A 17,333-nucleotide genomic window follows, 5' to 3' on the forward strand; every position below is an offset into this window, starting at 1 on the left:
ACCTTTCATCAACTGCACAACCTCTGACCGGCCACCCAACAACCACCCAGGCTTCCGTCACCACCTTCACAACTTACACATCTATCAACACCTCAATCATGTCTGACTGGGAGAGCGTCACCAAGATCGGCAGCCGTGTCCGCGGCGGCCCCGCTGCCCCTCGCGAGACCGTCGTTCGCGGCAAGAGCGCACTCAACGCCGCCCAGAGGAGCGGCGGCGTCGTCGCTACTGAGAAGAAGTACGGCAGTACCAACACCGTGAGTATACCAGCTCTTGCCACCTTGCGCATCCCCATCCGATGGCGTCAGCCGCGGGGCTTGACTTCAGGACCCTCGCCGGCGCGCCCCCTTCACACGCAGCTACACACAGCCTTCGTGTAACGTATGCTAACCCAATTCCTGCAGCGCTCCGCCGTCGAGGGCCAGCACCTCACCAAGGTCGATCGCTCGGATGACATTGTGAAGCCCAAGACCGTGGGCACCAGGGTTGGAGATGCCATCAAGAAAGCACGCGCAGAGGCAAAGAACGACAAGGGCGGCACCATGACGCAGAAGGACTTGGCCACCAAGTGCAACTCCACGCCCACCATCATCGCCGACTTCGAGCGCGGTACCGCTGCGCCCGACCAGAAGTTGCTCAGCAACATGGAACGCACGCTCAACGTCATTCTGCGGGGCGACAAGATTGGCGAGCCCAAGTTCCCCAACAAGAAGAAATAAACGCGTGCAGCCTGTGTCGGGACTGGCACTGTTTATTGAAGAGCACTCTCTTGTCCCGGTGGACGGATGTGCGAGGACGCTGATGAGACTGGAGGATACCCTGCTACTCTGTAGCTGCACCTGAGTGGCCTTTGGGGTCGTTTGGCGCTTGCAAGCTCCAATAAGTGTCGATTGGTGGAGATGATGGGGCCGAGTGCAGACTTGCTGGATTATTAGCGGGCGTTTTACAGTGGGCAACGACTGGACGACGGCTTAACAACGGTACGAAAAGGCATACTCTCTTTTTCCTTCCCGTTTGGATTATCAGCGGTATTGCTGCGTGCATGGTCGATTTTTATTTGGTTTGGCTTGCTTTTCTCTTCAGAACGAAGGAAAACAAAAAAACCCCACAATAGATGAATTAGACCACCGGTTTAGACGACCGCTGCTTCCGATGTGTCTAGCTGTATGAAGTCATCTCGGTTATCTCTAACACCCTAGCCACTCTGATTGATTGCGCATATCCATACGTCGTACAGGGTCGTATTCTGACGTCCGCGATCTTTGCCACCCCATGGCGCCAAGGGTTCTAGCCCTCCGACTACCCGCACATCATCCCGAAAGGGGCTATGCCTTACCGGAGCCGGGCCAAGCATTCTCGAGCATCAACGCGATTTCCTCCAATCAGTCCTTAGAAAATCCAAATAGGGAAGGGGAAAATGGTTGGGCATATTTTCCCTTTTTCCCTTCCTCACCTAAGAACCCCGATCCCCAACCGATCAAGAGCCGAAAGCTACTGGACAGCGTGCATCTGTTCACCCCCCTTCATTAGATATTTGTCGGGAGATTTTTTGTTGGACAGGGTATACACGTGTACCCGACGTGTCTATGGCGGTGAACGGAAAGACTGGCTAGCGGGGAAAGCGGGTAGGGCTGATATGGACCTACATGTGACGGGGTTTCCGATGCTAGTCGAGATGACGTGATTGGAGTAGCAGTAGTGAAATTATGTAGTCATCTCAGAATACATGAGGGGAAAAAGGGCACAAGTGGGTATGGGGAAGGTAGTTGGTGCGCATTTCGAGTGCTGGGTCATCGGCAGCCATGTCCGAGGGTAGAGCTTCAGCTCCTCTAGGTTTTCATGGTGTGTAACCGTACGTGTACGTGAGTGGTCTGTAAGGCGGGTTTACTCGGCGCTTCGACCGGGCCGGTAGAGCGCGGATGGTGGACAAGCAATCGGATGCTCCGCATCGAAGGTGAAATTGCAAGTTCCAGATATTGGTCCATTCGCTAGCGTGGACGTGTGAGACCCGAGTCTAATTTACGAATGCCGTGAGATTCATGTTGCGAGACTCTCCGCACAGCAGCTTGTCTCCCATACTTCGTAGCACTTTGCAGAGCCTAGAGCGATCTATGAGGTTCAAACAAACTACAACATGCTTAGTCTCACTTCCAGCGCCGCACTTTTCACCCGACGCAGACGTCATGCTTGAGCATATTCGCACGGCCCGCTTCTTCAAGGTGGAAAGGTCGCGTTGTGGTTTCCAAAAGCGAAAGGTGCGGTGAACCCTCGCTGGTCAGAGAGCAACCTGAATGTGGAGCGAGCTTCACATGAACTTCGGAGTTACAAAGTACTTCGTAAAAGAAGCGAAGGACTAAAGGAAAAAAAATCTCGACGTTCGGCTCGCGCTCGCTTAATGCTTGGGCGCTTACTCTGACGGAAGAGCGAGCAACTAAGGCTGAGTCGCAGCCGAATATAGCATTAGCATGTGGTTCATGCGGTCAGGGTTGCGTGTCTTGCAAGATCGACACCTCCTCCCTTGTCTCATCGACAAGAAAGCACGGCCCTCGCAAGCATGATGCAAAGGGGCCCGGCTAGGAACGTGTTGACCACCTCGTGGCTGCTCCCACCAGGTCAGTCCATAAGCCATGGCTTCTGCTATCTCAATGTGTGCACGTGTCAGGCCGAGGGAGCACGTGGGCTGCGATTCCCACTATTTTTGATGAAAGCTTGTGTAGGTTAGGCTGTATCCCTTGGTATTGGGGGAAAGAACTTAGGTATTTGCCTTCCGCATGCAACCCACCAGGAAGGGGCACTTGGCAGGTTCGATGTTCCTCGCATCCCAGTGGTTCGTTGCGAACCTCGTTTTTCCATTTTTGTTCGGCCTCGGACAGGAAAGAAATGCCTGCAGGAGGACACGCCGCTTTCGCTCGTTCACAATAGGAGTTCCGAAGGTTGGAACGGAAGCAAGTTGAAGTGTTACCAGTCGAACACATGTGACAGGAAGTGTAAGCTTTGTAGAGGCACGCCTCGCACATCACAGGAGGAACTCGGGGCGACAAGACGGTTGTTCGCTTCGAATACCTCGGACATGCTGATCTATCCATTCCAGAAATATCTTCTCGATCTTTGCTGGTCGAATCATCGATTCGCGAGCCATGGCGCTTTCTACTCGAGTCTCCTAAAACCGAGCTGCTTAGGCGCATGACGAATGCCGTGTAGAAGACGACGCCGGTAACCGCACCCAGCTTTTCCATGTACGTATGCTGCCCCCTCGTCGACTTTAAGCAAAGGAGCTCGCCGAGAGGCGCAGTTGAGTACTATTGATCAACGTGAGCAGCGGTACGCGTAAGCCTTGGGTGTGTCCAGAGCCATCCATCTTGCCACAACAAAGACGTGCCATGGCTTACGTAGCCTTCGTAGCGCTAGCGAGAAGGCAGGCCATCCAATTTTAGAAATGCCCATCTGGACTTGCCGAGTTTAAGGTTGGCGCTCACTCAACCGTCGGTGCGTGAGGTTGGAGAAAGGTCAAGGGACAAGGCGACAGGAGGATCAAGGGTATGAAGTACAATGGAGAGTTTGTGTGCTGTCATGAAAGCCTAAAAGTAGTCCTCTCCCTTTGTCTTAGACATGGCCAGGTCTAGATCTCGACACGATAGAGTCTCGCGCGATTGACCCACAATACATGGGTGGCCTCTCGCAGGGAAGTAGATACATACATATCGATGTGCAGTGATCATCGTTGACGAGCCTGGCGACCGCTGGCTAATCCCCTATGTCCGAGTCTAATGAACAAGGCATCAGATCGACAGCATAAGCTTCGCGCGGACGGAGACAGATGGTTGTCATTTGGCCGCATGAAAGTGAGATGCTGGATGAATGAGGAAGGGATGTGGTATCAGTGAATGGAATAGGACGGGCTGGTTGAACTCGACCTTTCCGCTTCAGGGATTCAGGAATCCTGAACGTGCTGACTGCTCTGCTGAGTGTGACTGGACTGAGTGCGCAAACGGGGAGTATCAAGCACGCTTGAGTTGAAATCCAACAGTCTTGCAGTTAGCGGAACGACGACACTTGCGCAAGAGTTGGGTCTTGCTCCTTGTGGGACGGCTTGTACAGAGCCCCTTGCTCTTGTTGCGATCCTCAACGGACTGCACCGGTCAATGGGTGTAGCGACTGTGGGGTGGTCCGAATCGGCAATCGACGCCCTTGCGAGAGGGGGCATACATCGATGAGTTAAGTATTGGAAACGGCGAGACCGCGTGCCTGCATTGCAAGATAGGCATTAGACCTGAAGAAAGGAACGTTTTTGTACGAAACGGGGAAAATGCAGCGGGAGAGGTGCTGCCAATGTCAATGATTTGCCCAATGATCTTCCCCAACCGCACCTCATGATCGTTCGTACAACCGACGCGAGGCCAATGGCAGAGCAGATGTGGAGTGCGATGTGCGTGCCTGAGGCAATGGCCGACCGGAAGCGGAGGGGAATATTGGCTCATTAAAGGCCAGCATCCTTTCGGTTAATCCCCCGGCAATGGCGAGCCCATCAGGAGAAGGCAAGGGACGGCGCCGCACCGTCTGCACCCGCTCGAGGCTCGAGGCGGATCAACGCTGCGAAACATGTTTGCGGCCCAGCGGACGAAAAGTGCTAGCCGTCTCTCGACGCTCTCTCCGCAGAGGGTTGAGCGAGGAAGAGGCCTGTCACGCTGAAACGACCGGGCCTGTGGGGAGTGGGCTCGCAGCAGAGGCGTCCTTGCAATCTCACGGCGCACGCACGAGGCGCAGTGGGCTGTGGCGAAGCCGGTCAGCGTGTGGAGGGCTGCAGGCGGCATGGGTGGTGCTGGTGGAGAGCTCCGTTTGGCTGCGCACCTGCTGCGATTCATCATTAATCTCGGTGCCAGGGTCAGGCCACCGGCGTGCGGCGCGCCAGGCACAGCAGCACGGCGACTGGTAGCGGCGGCCGTTGCTAGCGGGGCAGCGGTGCCTGGCGCGCGTAGTCGCACACGCAGCATCTCGCTCGCCAGGCACCGCAGCGCTGCTTTGGCAGCAAAAATAGCAGGCCGCGGCGGCGGCTAGGCCCGATTGGAGGCCCGCATGAGAGACGCCCACAACGCCTGTGCGCCGGGCCCTGGCGGCTTTGAGATTGCCTTGACTGCGGTGGGCGCCGTGGCTTGGGCTGAAAGGAAGAAGCTTGCATGCAGCGTGCGGGCTGCTGCCGCTGGGCGGGGGGCACAGGGCGGGCGCATGCGGCTCGGTTGAAACAGCGCAGCGTGTTTGCTGCTGGCAGGCTGCCAAGGCGGGTGATGAAAGGCGTGCGCCGATCCGGAGGGCGTGCGCGTGGGTCGAGACTGCGTCCCGGCACATCGAGCGCTGAGTCGCCCGCTGGCGTGCCTGGCTCCCGCCCCGTCCGCTGCCCTCTTCTCCACCCCAGCCGCTCCCCATCCATAACCACTGCTCACCGCTGGCCTTGTGGTACCCTGTCACTCGTTACTCCTCCTTCATTCCGTTCTCTACTTTCCGAGGCCCAGCCTTCCTGCGCCTGCGCCTGCCCCGTCCTCCGCCCTGAATAAAGCCCCGGAATCCCCTCCTGCCGCCGCTGATCGCTGCCGCGCGTCGCTTGCTATCAGCACCTACTCCGTCTCTCCTTCTCTCGCCCGCCGTTCGCTGGTCGACGCACACCATAGATATTCTCGCCCGCTGGCTGCCGCCTTGAGCGCAGCCCCCGTCCCCGCGCTGCCCACGCCCGTCACTCGCTTCTGTTCCATCCTCCGCAACCATGGCCTCCAACAAAGGTTTGTATCCCGCTTCTGCCACCCTCGTCCCGGCCTTGCCCGCTGATGACCCGACAGCCATCGAGCACACGCTGCGCACCATCTTCCGCCGCTGCTACCAATGTCCCGACGAGACGCCATCGTGTCCCACGTGCAGTGACGGCGAGTACTGCTCGCAGCTCCTGTCATCATGTACCCAGTGCGCCTCGGCAGTATGCGTCAAGATGGACGGTTCGCCCGGTACTGAAAAGAAGTCTGGGGGTACCAATGTCGGCGCCATCGCAGGAGGCGTCGTTGGAGGCGTTGCCGTGCTCCTCATCCTCACGTTCTTGGTCTGGAAGTTCTACTACAAGGGCAAGAGGAGGCAATACGACGAGTCCGATCACTGGTCGCACATGGACGTCGAGCAGGAGAAGGGCGCCAATGACTTCACCATGAGACGAGACGCACGGGCTTCCACGCACACTGTCGCCTCCATGGCCTCCACCGTCCTTACCCGAGCCTCGAACATCATCCAAATCGCCTACATTCCCGGTGTCACAAACCGCTCCGGTGCCCCGTCCCCCGGCACACTTGTCCCCCCCGTACCCCCGATTCCAAGCGCCCACTCTGGTACCGCCAGTCCTTACTCGGAGCAGCACTTCTTTGTTCCCGGCGATCTGCGCGACTCGACCTACTCCGGATTGTCCGCCGGTCGTTCGAGCATCTCACCTAGTCTGGCCCGCAGCAGTGTCGCTACCACCATCTACCGCAACAATGCTGTTATCTCGCCTCTTCCCGCACAAACCATCGTTCGCGGCAAGGCCGCCGTTGTCAGTGTCAAGTCAAACAGCTCAGGCAGCCCTTCTGAAACTCCTGGATCTGAGACGCCTCCTGTTCCCTCCATCAACTATGACCAGTTGGAGAAGGATGGCAGGAGCCCCAAGGGTGGCTTCAAGATTCAAATGCCCCACTCTTCGGACAAGGCTGGTGTCAGCCCGCAAGGTTCGGTGAAGAGCGTCCAGATCGGCAAACCGAAGGCTCTCACTATCACGAAGGGAAAGAAGTCGAAGACGTCGTTGGCAAACGAAGTTAGCATGGCCGCGGCGAGCAGTTCCTCAGAAGACTCGGGCTCTAGAGAGAAATCGCCGACTGCTGACAGGATACCAATCAAGATGCGGCCGTTGACGGAGGTTTCGATCACGGATTCAGCGGCGTCAGGACCGGAGTTCAAGAGCCACATGGATGACGATTCCTCAGACGATGAGGGCTACGACAGCAGGGCTCGCAACAGCAACGTCACGGACATCCAGGATACGCCCGGCATGACGCAGAGCCCATTTGCGGACAGCAACAGGGCAGAAAACCTCGAGACTGTCATTGAGGAAGCGACCAAGCGGGCAAGCAAGGACGTGACAGGCGGCCTTGGCAACGCACGAGCACGAAGCCCGTTCGGGGATGAAAACGCGTTGAAAGAGTGAAGGACATGAGATGGGGGGTCTTCCACCTTGTTGATGAACTTACCACAGAAAGCGGACGACTCAGGAGCCAGGGGCCGTTCATCTATCCGCTACACTTCTCGGGCGCCGACCGGCCACCAGGCCCGGCGCCTTTCCTTTTCGCAGCTGGAAAATCTCAAGACGCTGGCTCGCTCAAGGATTCCTGAGGCTGAATATGGCTTTTTTTCTCTCATGTTTCAGAATGACGGAGATTTGGATGAGCGATTTGAAACCCGCGGACCCTTGGGACCGATTCGGTTCGGAGCACGCACGGCGTGTTACACCAGCGCACTTGAGGTGCTTTTACTTATTATTCCCCATGTGGCCACGGATGGCCGTCCGACGCTTACAGCAGTTTCTTACGATTTATTGTTCACTTTTGGGAGGGCTTAGCGATGTCGATTTCCCGCACTACTACCCCGCAGTATCTCATGTCTATTTGGGGCCGAAGGGCCCAGCGCGAAAAGATTGGCTGTTTGATTTTGATTGGCAAGCCTCGTTTGCTTTTTGTAGTTAGGGCGGATGGCAAGCGGACACGACGGTGCTGCCGCCGTCGTTGGGAGCACCAGGCGCCAGAGAAGGCGCTCGTGGCCCAGCGGCTGAATGATATCCTTCCTCACACCCCTCCCGACCGAAGTCGCAAACAGTGACCCGACCAGGCGCTAAGGCTCATGCGTGGCATGCGGCAGTCGCCTGGATAGGCAAGTGATGGGGCCTTCAAGCGCTGCGGCGAGACGGCATGGTCGATCAGCGGGGACAAGGGGGCCGGCGGCGTCGTTGCATGGCGCGCGTCAAGCCTTTCGAGGCATCGCGCGTGTGAGGGTCGCCCACGCTGGCGGGAGCACGAGAGCAGCACGAGAAGCTTTTGTCGTCTACGCATGCCCTGTTGATGTCATGGACTCGAGGCTCCAGCTGGCGACGGGCATGGCTGGCGGCTCAGCCCTGCCGGACCTGGCGCTTGCCGCCAAAAGGTGCCGTAGTGGGCGGTAGTGGACGGCAGCCGGCCGACCGATCCGCACGCGGCTCCACCTCACGCCGCGCTTGGGCAACCCGGTGGTGTTTGGGACTCTATCATTCTCGCATCTCCGGCGACTTTTCGAGAAAACGCTGCGCGGCCGGCCGTGTCACTCGCCAGCGCTGCGCCTCGCCTGATGCAACCAACGCGCCGCCCCCACACGCATCGCCGTCGCCATGAATCCTTCACACTGCGCCCTTCCATCCTTCCCCTGCACCACGATTCAGCGCCCGCTCTCCGCAGCACGACGGCGTCACTGCCGGTGGCTGACGGCCGCCTCGGGGTCCCATGAGCAGCGAGCGGTGGGTCGAGTCATCCGCTCGGTACGTAGGCAGCTCTATGTGCCCCAGGCTAGCGCTTATTTGCCCGGGTTTCTGCGAGCGCACGTCCGCCAGACGGTGAGCGCTCAGCCCAACTCAGCCGCGTTGGTTCAATCTCCTCTGCACCTTACGCCCGACGATCATTGGCATTTGGTTTTTTTTGCGGACCATGGCGTGTTGGGAGCTTTGAATATAAGAAACCCGCCGTGCTGTCGACCCTCCCGTTTCCGGCTCAGTTTCCTCAGCTCTCCAGCCGAAAGTCTCACCCACTGCCTGCGCATGCATTCCTACCTCGGTTTCCTGCCACAGAAAGCTTTCAGCAGAGACAGTTAAGAACAATCAACTCGATTCAAATCTCAAATCATTCCCGTTGCCATTTCTTGCTCTCCGCCTCCGCCCCTCCCAAACGACCACCACAAACCAACACCATGGGCTCAATCGACGGCATCCCCTCCATCGACGAGGTCCTCCTCCAGCACCAAAGCCCCACCAGCGGCAGCACCACCAAGGCCGCCGACTCCCCCTCCTACCAAACCGTCGAGACGATCCACGTCCCCGCCCTGCCGTCGCCGCCCCCTGTCGGCGCCGCCGCGGGTGCCCCACCGCCACTTCCGCCGCGCTCCTGGGCCCGGCACAGCCGCTACTACTCGTCCTCGTCGACCTCGACCGACTCGGTCAACTCGACCGCCAACTCGGGCTACACCCACCAGCCCTCGCCCATGGCCAACCCCGTCGACGACGACAGCGTGCCGCGCACGCGCAGCCGCCCGCGCTCGCGCTCGCTGTTCTCGTTCCGCTCGCGCTCGTCGTCGACGTCGAGCGGCAGCCGCACGAGCCTGGACTACGGCGACGACTCGTTCGACGACGACGCCATGGTGGCGGCCGCCCGCAAGGGCGGCAGCTTGAAGCAGAAGAAGAAAATGGGCGCGAAGCGCGGCCGCAGCAGGACCAACAGCATACACGCGGCGGCCGTGCTGCCGGCCGTGCTGGTGCTGAGCGCCGAGTGCTTCACGCCCGGGCGTGAGGGCGGTGCTGGCGAGCAGGGGAAGTGAGGGGGTGTGAGTTGAGTGAGCGATGAGTGGGGGCGAATGATCTTCATGATCGTCTTTTTCTTCTTCTTTCTTCTTCTTCCTTTCCCCTCATCACTCTGCATTGTTCAAGTGATCTGGTGGCAAGAGGAGAAGGAGGAGAAGCCTTCTATCGGTCCGGAATCGGAGTTCAATCAGGAGGGAAAGGATTCACAACAGCGGCAGGGCTGCAACCGCTTTTCACGCGGCAACAAGACAGGCGTTCTTTGGCGCGGTCCGGGAGCTCTCATGACGACGACGATAAAGAAACAAAGTTTCAGGAAACACAACATGGGTTTCGGGATGGGGAGTTAACGGTTTTTCATCTAGTGTTCAGTTCTGGTTCTTTTCCTTTTCTGTTTTCTCAAGCGGTGTAGTTCAGCTGCCGCTGCCATGAGCCATACTACTCTTGGAGTACGACGATGGTATCATGCGAGTCTTGTCTTTCTTCTCTTTCAGATGCATATACCCAAGTTCTATCGATACCCGGAACGAAATAAATCAAATTTCAAAGATGATGAACTATCTTCCATCCGTTCGAAATATGACGTCATGCTTTCGCTGTTATTGCGAACCTACTCCTTTTTTTTTTCTCCATTCAAGGCTCTTACGGGCGAAGGCACTGGCGTGAGGAGAAGCCGACGACGTGATTCATGATGCGGACGGGATTCGGACGTGACCCAACAGTAGTTTACGGCCGATAGTAACGCCGGCTTCTTCTCCTTCCTCTACATGGATCCCTCAGTTGCCGCCATTGCCAATAACGGCACGGTCCCGTGTGCACTACGTAGGTGCAATAATGAAACGGTCCGTTTAGAAAAGCTTCCAATCCTTCCTCAGCGAGCAGAAACCATGGTCGGATTGAAACGACCATCGCATCCCCCATACCCCCCTTCTCACCGCCGTGATCGACGCATTTGTAACGCCGGAACGTGTTTGAAGGTGGTAGCACGGCGAAGCTGGCTTTCGGGGAGGAAGGGCTGAAAAGCCTACCACGTCGGCTTTTATACACTTGGTTAGCACTGCAATGGTAGCCTCGAGATTCGCTACTCACACCTCAACACAAATACAGTATAGAAAGGCACCTTTTAAAACCCACGAAGCAATCGATATTCCTCTAAGATACATTACATCCACCTCAAGAGCCTCTGACCGGCAAAGGCTACCCTGGATCTTCACCAGAAGCCGTACTTCATCTGAACAAAAACCACAAAACTACCTTAAATCGCCTACCTGCTGTAAAGTTTTCACAAGAAGAGGGAGCCAGCTCGATAAAAGAAAAGAAAATCGAAAGTGAAACTCGAACCCATCCGAAACAATGAGAACAAATGGAATCCCGAAAAAAACACCAAAGAAAATTAGAACTGTGAGAAATGACGAAAAAGAACCTGAAAGATCGCAACCATCGTGATTCTCTCGCTTGCTGTTACTCGCTTGCTTCACTGGGCTTTGATGCGATCGTATTTCTTTGTCATTCCCGTTTCCCATCCGTGTCGTTGTCATGGTCGTAAATTCATCAAAGCAGCTCATTGGGGTATCATTTGAGCTCAAAGCTGTACTGAATCGCAATTCTGTTCATCCAAGCCAATGCTTTCTTTTTTTTGATTCCCTTTTTTCTTTTTGAAGTGGGGTTGTTTTTTCTGCACGATTTAGATTAAATCGAAGTTCCGCTTAGCCACGCGGTATTGTACGTGCAGGCATATCCTTTGCGAGGCCTCGAATATTGCTTGACGTATTGATGAGTTTCAGCGCCCGGGGGATTGATTGAGTCTTGGGGCGTAAGATGTGTGCAGATTGTCGAAAGGGCGAACAATTTGGAGCGGCAGTGGTGAAGAGCGCCCTGGAAGCCCAATGGGCAGACCTCCTACGTCCACTGCACATGGTTCGAGGAGAGGCGCCTGCGGGAAAGGGCGTCCAATGGACATTCGACACTTAGAAAGTGTCCCGGTCGAAGCTGTCAAAGCTAGAGCGGTAGGATTCGAGGGCTTCTCTGGACTTTAGTGGATGGCAACGATTTATGTCATGGGGATTTCACTTACAAGGGCTCTGGGTCTCCTCGCGCACAGGCTTCCTCCTAACTACAGTGTCCGAGTGCTCCATAGGGCGCGGGCTCTTTGAGCCCATAGGCCTTGGGCCTGTGATCTTTCGCCCGGGGCTTCGCACTCCCATCTGGCTCGAAGGGTTCGGTGAAGGGGTCAGGCTGTGCCTGTCTGTCTCTAAGCTGTACCGGACTTCCTCGATGGGAGGAAGGGGCGATAGAAGCTGGCCCGAGCTCAATGGGCTGCTGTACATCTGCTTGGCTCCAAATGGCAGGCTGCGTTGCTGCTGAGGCGGCTGCTGCACTTGTGGCACAAGAGGGCCATCGTCTCTGTGTCTACCGTTTACTTGCTCCGACGCAGAATGGTTTGAGTAGCCACCATCCGAGAGAGGGGACATGTGGCCATTGTTTCCGCCAAAGCGGCTTCTGTTCAAAGCGAGACTCGGAGCGGAGCCCCACTGATCGAAGTCAGGGGAGTGGGGGTCATCGAAGTCGATGGCTTGTGATTCCAGGTGCGTCTGGTGGCGATGGGTCGGGCCCTGGCGTGGCTGGGGATGCTCCAGGTTCAGTGAGTTCCGGTGAGCTTGATACTTCGGTCCGTCCATATCATCATCGTCATCCGGAATGAGAGGAGAAGGCGATCGAACTTGGTCGAACGAGCGCGCACGCTGGTGGTAGCCGTGCAGAGAAGTGCTCGACCGGATTCGATCGTCATCCTGGAGCTCGTAGTCGCCATATTCATTGACATTGAGGTTGGACCCCGAACGAGACGCCTGCGAGTATGGCCTCCCCTTCTTGCCGTTGCGAACACTCTCTTTGTCGGTGGAGGCAGTTGTTTTGGACCAGCGCGAGATCTTTGGAATGCCGAAAAGGGAGGAACTGTTGGACTTATGCTTCGCCTTGTTCTTGGAGTTTGGCTCCTGGTTCGGGGACTCGTCGAACCCACGTTGTCCTGGGGGCGTTGTCTCCTGTGGCATGGAGTTGGTGCGCCTTACTTCCTCCGTTGGCGTCAACAAGCGCTCGTTGTTCGCAAACTGTTGGTCGAGGAGACGAGCCTCGTGCTCATCCAATTCCTCGTCCCCCTCTAGTACCGTGCTGATGCGATGTTCGGACCCACGGCGGCCATCATATCCTGAATGACGACCAACTTGGCGGGAAGAGGTGTTAGAAAAGGTCCCGGACTGGTCAGGTGTAGATGCTGTGTTAGCCCGACCCTCTGGTTCATATCCTGGATCGCCAGCGGCACGCAAGTTCTCATAAGATGTCATACTCTGACCTTGGCTGTTCTGCATCAGCAACGGCCGTGGTCCAAAGTTTTGGGTATCCCTGAGCCCTTCGACTTCATCGAGAAGTTGCATGAGCATGTCCTCAATCTTTGACAACTCGTTCGTGTTCTTCGTGCTTAGGCCTTTGAGGGCTCTCTTGAAAACGTTCTTACGTTTCGCCGGACCATCGTCCACTTCCTCGGATGACCGGCCTCGCGAGCGTGCCGTGCTGGGTGGCTGCGGTCGCGGTCCCTGAAGAAGCCTCTGGACGACCACTTCAGCATCCCGGCTAGAATTGCCCATCACCATCGTGTCCTGTTCGGCGATGAACTTCTTCATTTCCTCGAAAGAGTTCCGCATGTCCGCCGCGCTCCGAACGAGTGTGACCAAGATTTCCGTGTCGCGCGCATTTCTTTGCGCATCGCGAACAGTGAGGTGGTCCATGAGCGCCACGATATCCTTGGACTGGATGTTATCAATACCCTTGCCGGTAGCACTGTCATACAGAGGCGAGTCCATGCCGTGAGAGTTTCCACTGAAGTTGCGTGTGTGCATGGGACTGCCGCCTACAGCAAAGGGATCATCGTCAAGCAGATCACCAGACATGTCTGGCAAGCCACTATCTTCAAAAGGCCTGGAGTTGTCCACTGGAGGTTCAGGAGTGTAGCCAGGTTGAGCAGCCGAGATATAACCCTCATCCTTCCAATTACCTGGGCTGTTGGGGGCCATGTGCCGCTGAGGGAAACTCTCCTCGTGTTGAGGATAGGGCTCCCCATAGTCCTCGTAATCGTCTTCTACCATGGGTTGGAAGTGACGGTCTTGCGACAATTCGCTTCCGCGATCATCGTGGCGAAAGTGTGCGGCTGCGGCTGCAGCTGCCGCACCGGCACCTCCGACAGCCAAAGCCTCGCCAGTGCGCAGCCCGTTTGAAGACATGGGGGGAGTAGGCTCGTATGGCCAGCGATCAGGGGTCCGCGCAGGTCCCTGGATTTCGGATGGATTCGTTGTGACCTCGGATTCATTATCCAATCCATGTCCAATTTCCGGCATGGGCTCACCAAAGGGCATCGCGTTGTGCGTCATCCGGATGGATTCCTCGGATCGGTATGATTGTACCTCACTCTGAGGGGGGGAGCCCTCATCCTCGTACTCATCGATCCTCTTTGCTTGGTCTCGAAGAGCAGCCCATCGCGCTTCACTGGTTTCAGGTAGACCCGTGACAGTCACCTCTCCAGAAGATTGGTGCGGTTCCTCCATGTGCATGTGGATGAATTCTCCGAGACGGGAGTCTCTTTGGGACGAGCGCACGCTGGTGCTGACGGTAGAAGGGTCGACCAACGAAGCCACAGCGGACTCAACTGCAGCTGGTGTGGCGACGAAGTCTGCCCTGCCGCCAAACCTATCACCCCACTGCATGCCTCCAACTTCCTGAACATCCGAATCTGCCGCAAGTCCATCACGGTAGTGGCCATCTGTGCTGTCTTCTGTGTAAGCCGTCGATCGTTTGAACTCCAGGGGATAGGAGCCTAGGCTGTCGTCGGTGTAGCCAGTCAAGCGCTTGATGTCCATTTCCGCACGAAGAGCCTCGTTCTCCTCATGTTCATGGTCGAAGAACCTGTCGGCATCCTCTTGCCCTCGTGGAGTGGCAGTGCCATCATTGTAGGACAGCTCCGACTCATGTATGGGGTCAATTTCAGACACGTCAGACCTCCTGCCAGACGCGATACCATCAGACTTCCTCCGTGACCGAGCGGCGTTGGTACTGGGCGAGTTGGCAGCCGAGTTTAGTGAGACTTCTGAAAGCTTCTTTGATGCTTCACGGCCAGCCGAGGATATGGAAGCGGCACTCCGGGCCGAACGGGGGCCTTGAGGCGTGGAACCCCCTTTACGATCTTCGTAGCTAAGATCGCTTTGACGGAACTCACGGGTAGGAGTCCGCGAACCGCTGCGAACTGAGGCTGCAGCAACACCGCCTAATCCCGCCGCTGCAAGCGCAGCAGCAGCCTTTGCTCTGGTTGACATTTCCCTATCACTCTTCGCACTTGCAGAAGCACTGAGTGCTCCTAGAGAGCTGTTGCTGTTTGGTCCACGACGCAATGCTGCAGGGGTTCTGGTGGGTGTAGAAGGTGCCGGAGACATGACCGGACGAGGCGTTCCTCGTGACACCTCACGAATGGGCGTTGCGCCTCTTGAGGATTCGGGCCGTTCGGTATCGGCAGAAAGAATCGAATCGCGCGTCATTTCTGAGGCGCGGAACTCGCTCTGCATTGGCAGAGGTGGGACTGACCCCTTGTGGCTCTCCTCCACGTAGCTCTCAGAAATGCTCGCGGATCGGCTCCTACTTTTGCTGCGCTTCTTCCGCCGTTCCTTTGTGTCTAAACTGGCTTCAGAATCATGGTGCTTGAGAGCTGCCGCTGTGAGGCCAGCGCCGACAGCGCCAGCAATCGCAGCATCCTTCAAGCGCTTGTCCTTGCTCTTCTTCTTGTGCAGTCTCTCGTCTTCTCGAACCGTGGACTCGGAGCCGAACCTGTCGTAGCTCAATTCCGAACCAGAGTCCCGGCTGGGTCTCCTTGACCTCTTACTTTTCACTGAATCGCCAGAGAGTACGGTTCCCGGGTCTTTCTCGTCACGGTTGAGGACGACCTTGACGTTGGGCGCACTAGATGATTTGGAGACGGATCTCTTCAATTCTCCACGAGAGCTGCTCGAATACAGAGAATCCCGAGTGAAACGATCGTACTTGTCGCGGCCTTGAGTTTCCTTGAGGGCATTGATCTCAGGGAGAATGAGTCGTTTGATGGCGTCCTCTACGGTAGCGAGGAGTTTGGGATTGTTGATGGATGAGGAGGTATTTGATATGCCCGAGAGCATCGACTGCGTATCACCGGATCTGCGGCTAACTTCAGAAGCGAGCAAACTCGACTCAGTGCCGCTGATCAGAGCTTCCTCACGACGCGAACGAGACGGCTTGCGCCGGGCAGATGTCTTCCCTTCTGACAGTTTCTCCCGACTAGAACTCTTCTCGCGGCGATGCTTCAGCTTCCCGGCCTCGGCTTGTTCCTTGGTGAGCTTTTCCATAATCTTTTGAGTCATCATGCGCTCCCTGCTTAAGCTGCGGCTCCTCCGTCGAGATGGCGCCTTGAGTTTGCCGCTGTCCGACGACACGCCTTTCTCGCGATCCAAGCTCCGGCTCCTTCTGCGACTAAGCGCTGGAGGAATAATAGCAGGCGGACCGTCCACCATGCTATCCGGAGGCATTGATGAGATATCGGAGCCGGCAGGCATGTAACGGCTTTGAGAAAGTTCCGATCGAGACAGGTCGCTGCCGTTGTGGAGTACTTCGACGTCCACAGGGGGCATCCCGCTCACGTTTGATTCTGAAGAAAGTGACACCTCGCTCGTATCTCCAAGCTTGGGCTCCCCACTCTTCGTCGACGGTAGCGAAATCCTGCGCGTGTACGAGGGCTTCCGATCTCTGTCGGTCTGCGTGATCTCGACGTGGTCGTGTCCAGTCTTCGACCGCCCGTGCTTTGATGAGGGCGTGACTCTTACTCTAACACTCGGGCGCGAACGGACTTTATCGCCAGGCTTGCCTGCCTCGAAGTACTCGATGAGAAGTGAGGTCTGGGACTGTTGCCGGCTGTGGCTGAGCTTGTCCTTGGCCTTGGTGGCGATGGTGACGGGGCTGCCGTCGTCGGGGATGGAAAAGTGTGAGTGGTCGGTCCTGCGGGACACGTCGGTGGCAACGTCGTCGACTCGAAAGCTGCTGTCGTCGGCGAATGAAGTTTCGGTAGGCGCCGGGAGGGGCGGACGCTGGGTATCCACTCCCATTTCGAAGTGAGGTGTCCTACAGCGGTCGGATCCGCGCTAGAACATTGGGTACAGCGGATGGGATGCGGTGGACTGAGGATGTGGGGACGAGCGATTGAAGTGGAGGCGCTGGGGGAGCGATGGAAACAGGCCTACGCTGCGGCGGAGCTGGATTTCGACGAGATGCGGGCACAGGCAGCGGATGGGGTGGCCAATAGGCCGGTGGCAGCCTGAGGCAGAAACACGCAACGGATCGGCGCTGGCGGCGGTTCGAACGAGTGAGCGAGGTACGGACAGGTTGGCAAGCGGCGCGGTGTTGCTTCACGGTCGCTCGAAGCTGAGATTTTGCGAGCCTGTGTTACCTGGAGGAGTGGCCAGCTATTCGCCGGCAGGCGAGGCCGAGTCGCACGCAGACGGCGAGCGTGGAATGCTGAGAGAAAGGCGTCGGGGAGTCGGGGCTCAGCTCGCTCAGCACAGAGCCATGCACAGCACGAGGAAGATGCAGGTGCAGAAGGGGAGAGGGCGGGCGGGCCGCTGGGTTGACGCTGTCTCGCGGTGGGCGCTGCGAGGAACAGGCTGCGAGGAGCGGG

The 17,333-nt window shown here is 57.1% G+C and overlaps 4 protein-coding genes across 4 annotated transcripts; 3 read left to right on the plus strand and 1 right to left on the minus strand.

Moving 5' to 3' along the window:
* Nucleotides 1-98: 98 nt before the first annotated feature.
* On the plus strand, nucleotides 99-719 carry MBF1 (multiprotein-bridging factor 1; the record flags this gene model as incomplete). The annotated part of the gene is made up of 2 exons (XM_066776675.1): nucleotides 99-257; nucleotides 405-719. 2 exons carry the CDS (start codon nucleotides 99-101, stop codon nucleotides 717-719), a joined length of 474 nt encoding a protein of 157 aa, XP_066632517.1.
* A 5,036-nt stretch (nucleotides 720-5,755) lies between these two features.
* On the plus strand, nucleotides 5,756-7,210 carry SLS55_005226 (uncharacterized protein; the record flags this gene model as incomplete). The annotated part of the gene is made up of 2 exons (XM_066776676.1): nucleotides 5,756-5,771; nucleotides 5,829-7,210. The coding sequence occupies 2 exons, from the start codon at nucleotides 5,756-5,758 to the stop codon at nucleotides 7,208-7,210; spliced, it is 1,398 nt and encodes a 465-aa protein (XP_066632518.1).
* Nucleotides 7,211-8,732: 1,522 nt separating this feature from the next.
* SLS55_005227 (uncharacterized protein) lies at nucleotides 8,733-9,615 on the plus strand (the record flags this gene model as incomplete). Its single annotated transcript, XM_066776677.1, has 2 exons — nucleotides 8,733-8,737; nucleotides 8,898-9,615. The coding sequence occupies 2 exons, from the start codon at nucleotides 8,733-8,735 to the stop codon at nucleotides 9,613-9,615; spliced, it is 723 nt and encodes a 240-aa protein (XP_066632519.1).
* A 1,947-nt stretch (nucleotides 9,616-11,562) lies between these two features.
* On the minus strand, nucleotides 11,563-16,764 carry SLS55_005228 (uncharacterized protein; the record flags this gene model as incomplete). The annotated part of the gene is made up of 2 exons (XM_066776678.1): nucleotides 11,563-11,615; nucleotides 11,670-16,764. 2 exons carry the CDS (start codon nucleotides 16,762-16,764, stop codon nucleotides 11,563-11,565), a joined length of 5,148 nt encoding a protein of 1,715 aa, XP_066632520.1.
* Between the last annotated feature and the right edge of the window lie 569 nt (nucleotides 16,765-17,333).

This window comes from Diplodia seriata (genome assembly GCF_021436955.1).
Source record: "Diplodia seriata strain FDS-637 chromosome Unknown scaffold_5, whole genome shotgun sequence".
Lineage (NCBI taxonomy): Eukaryota > Fungi > Ascomycota > Dothideomycetes > Botryosphaeriales > Botryosphaeriaceae > Diplodia > Diplodia seriata.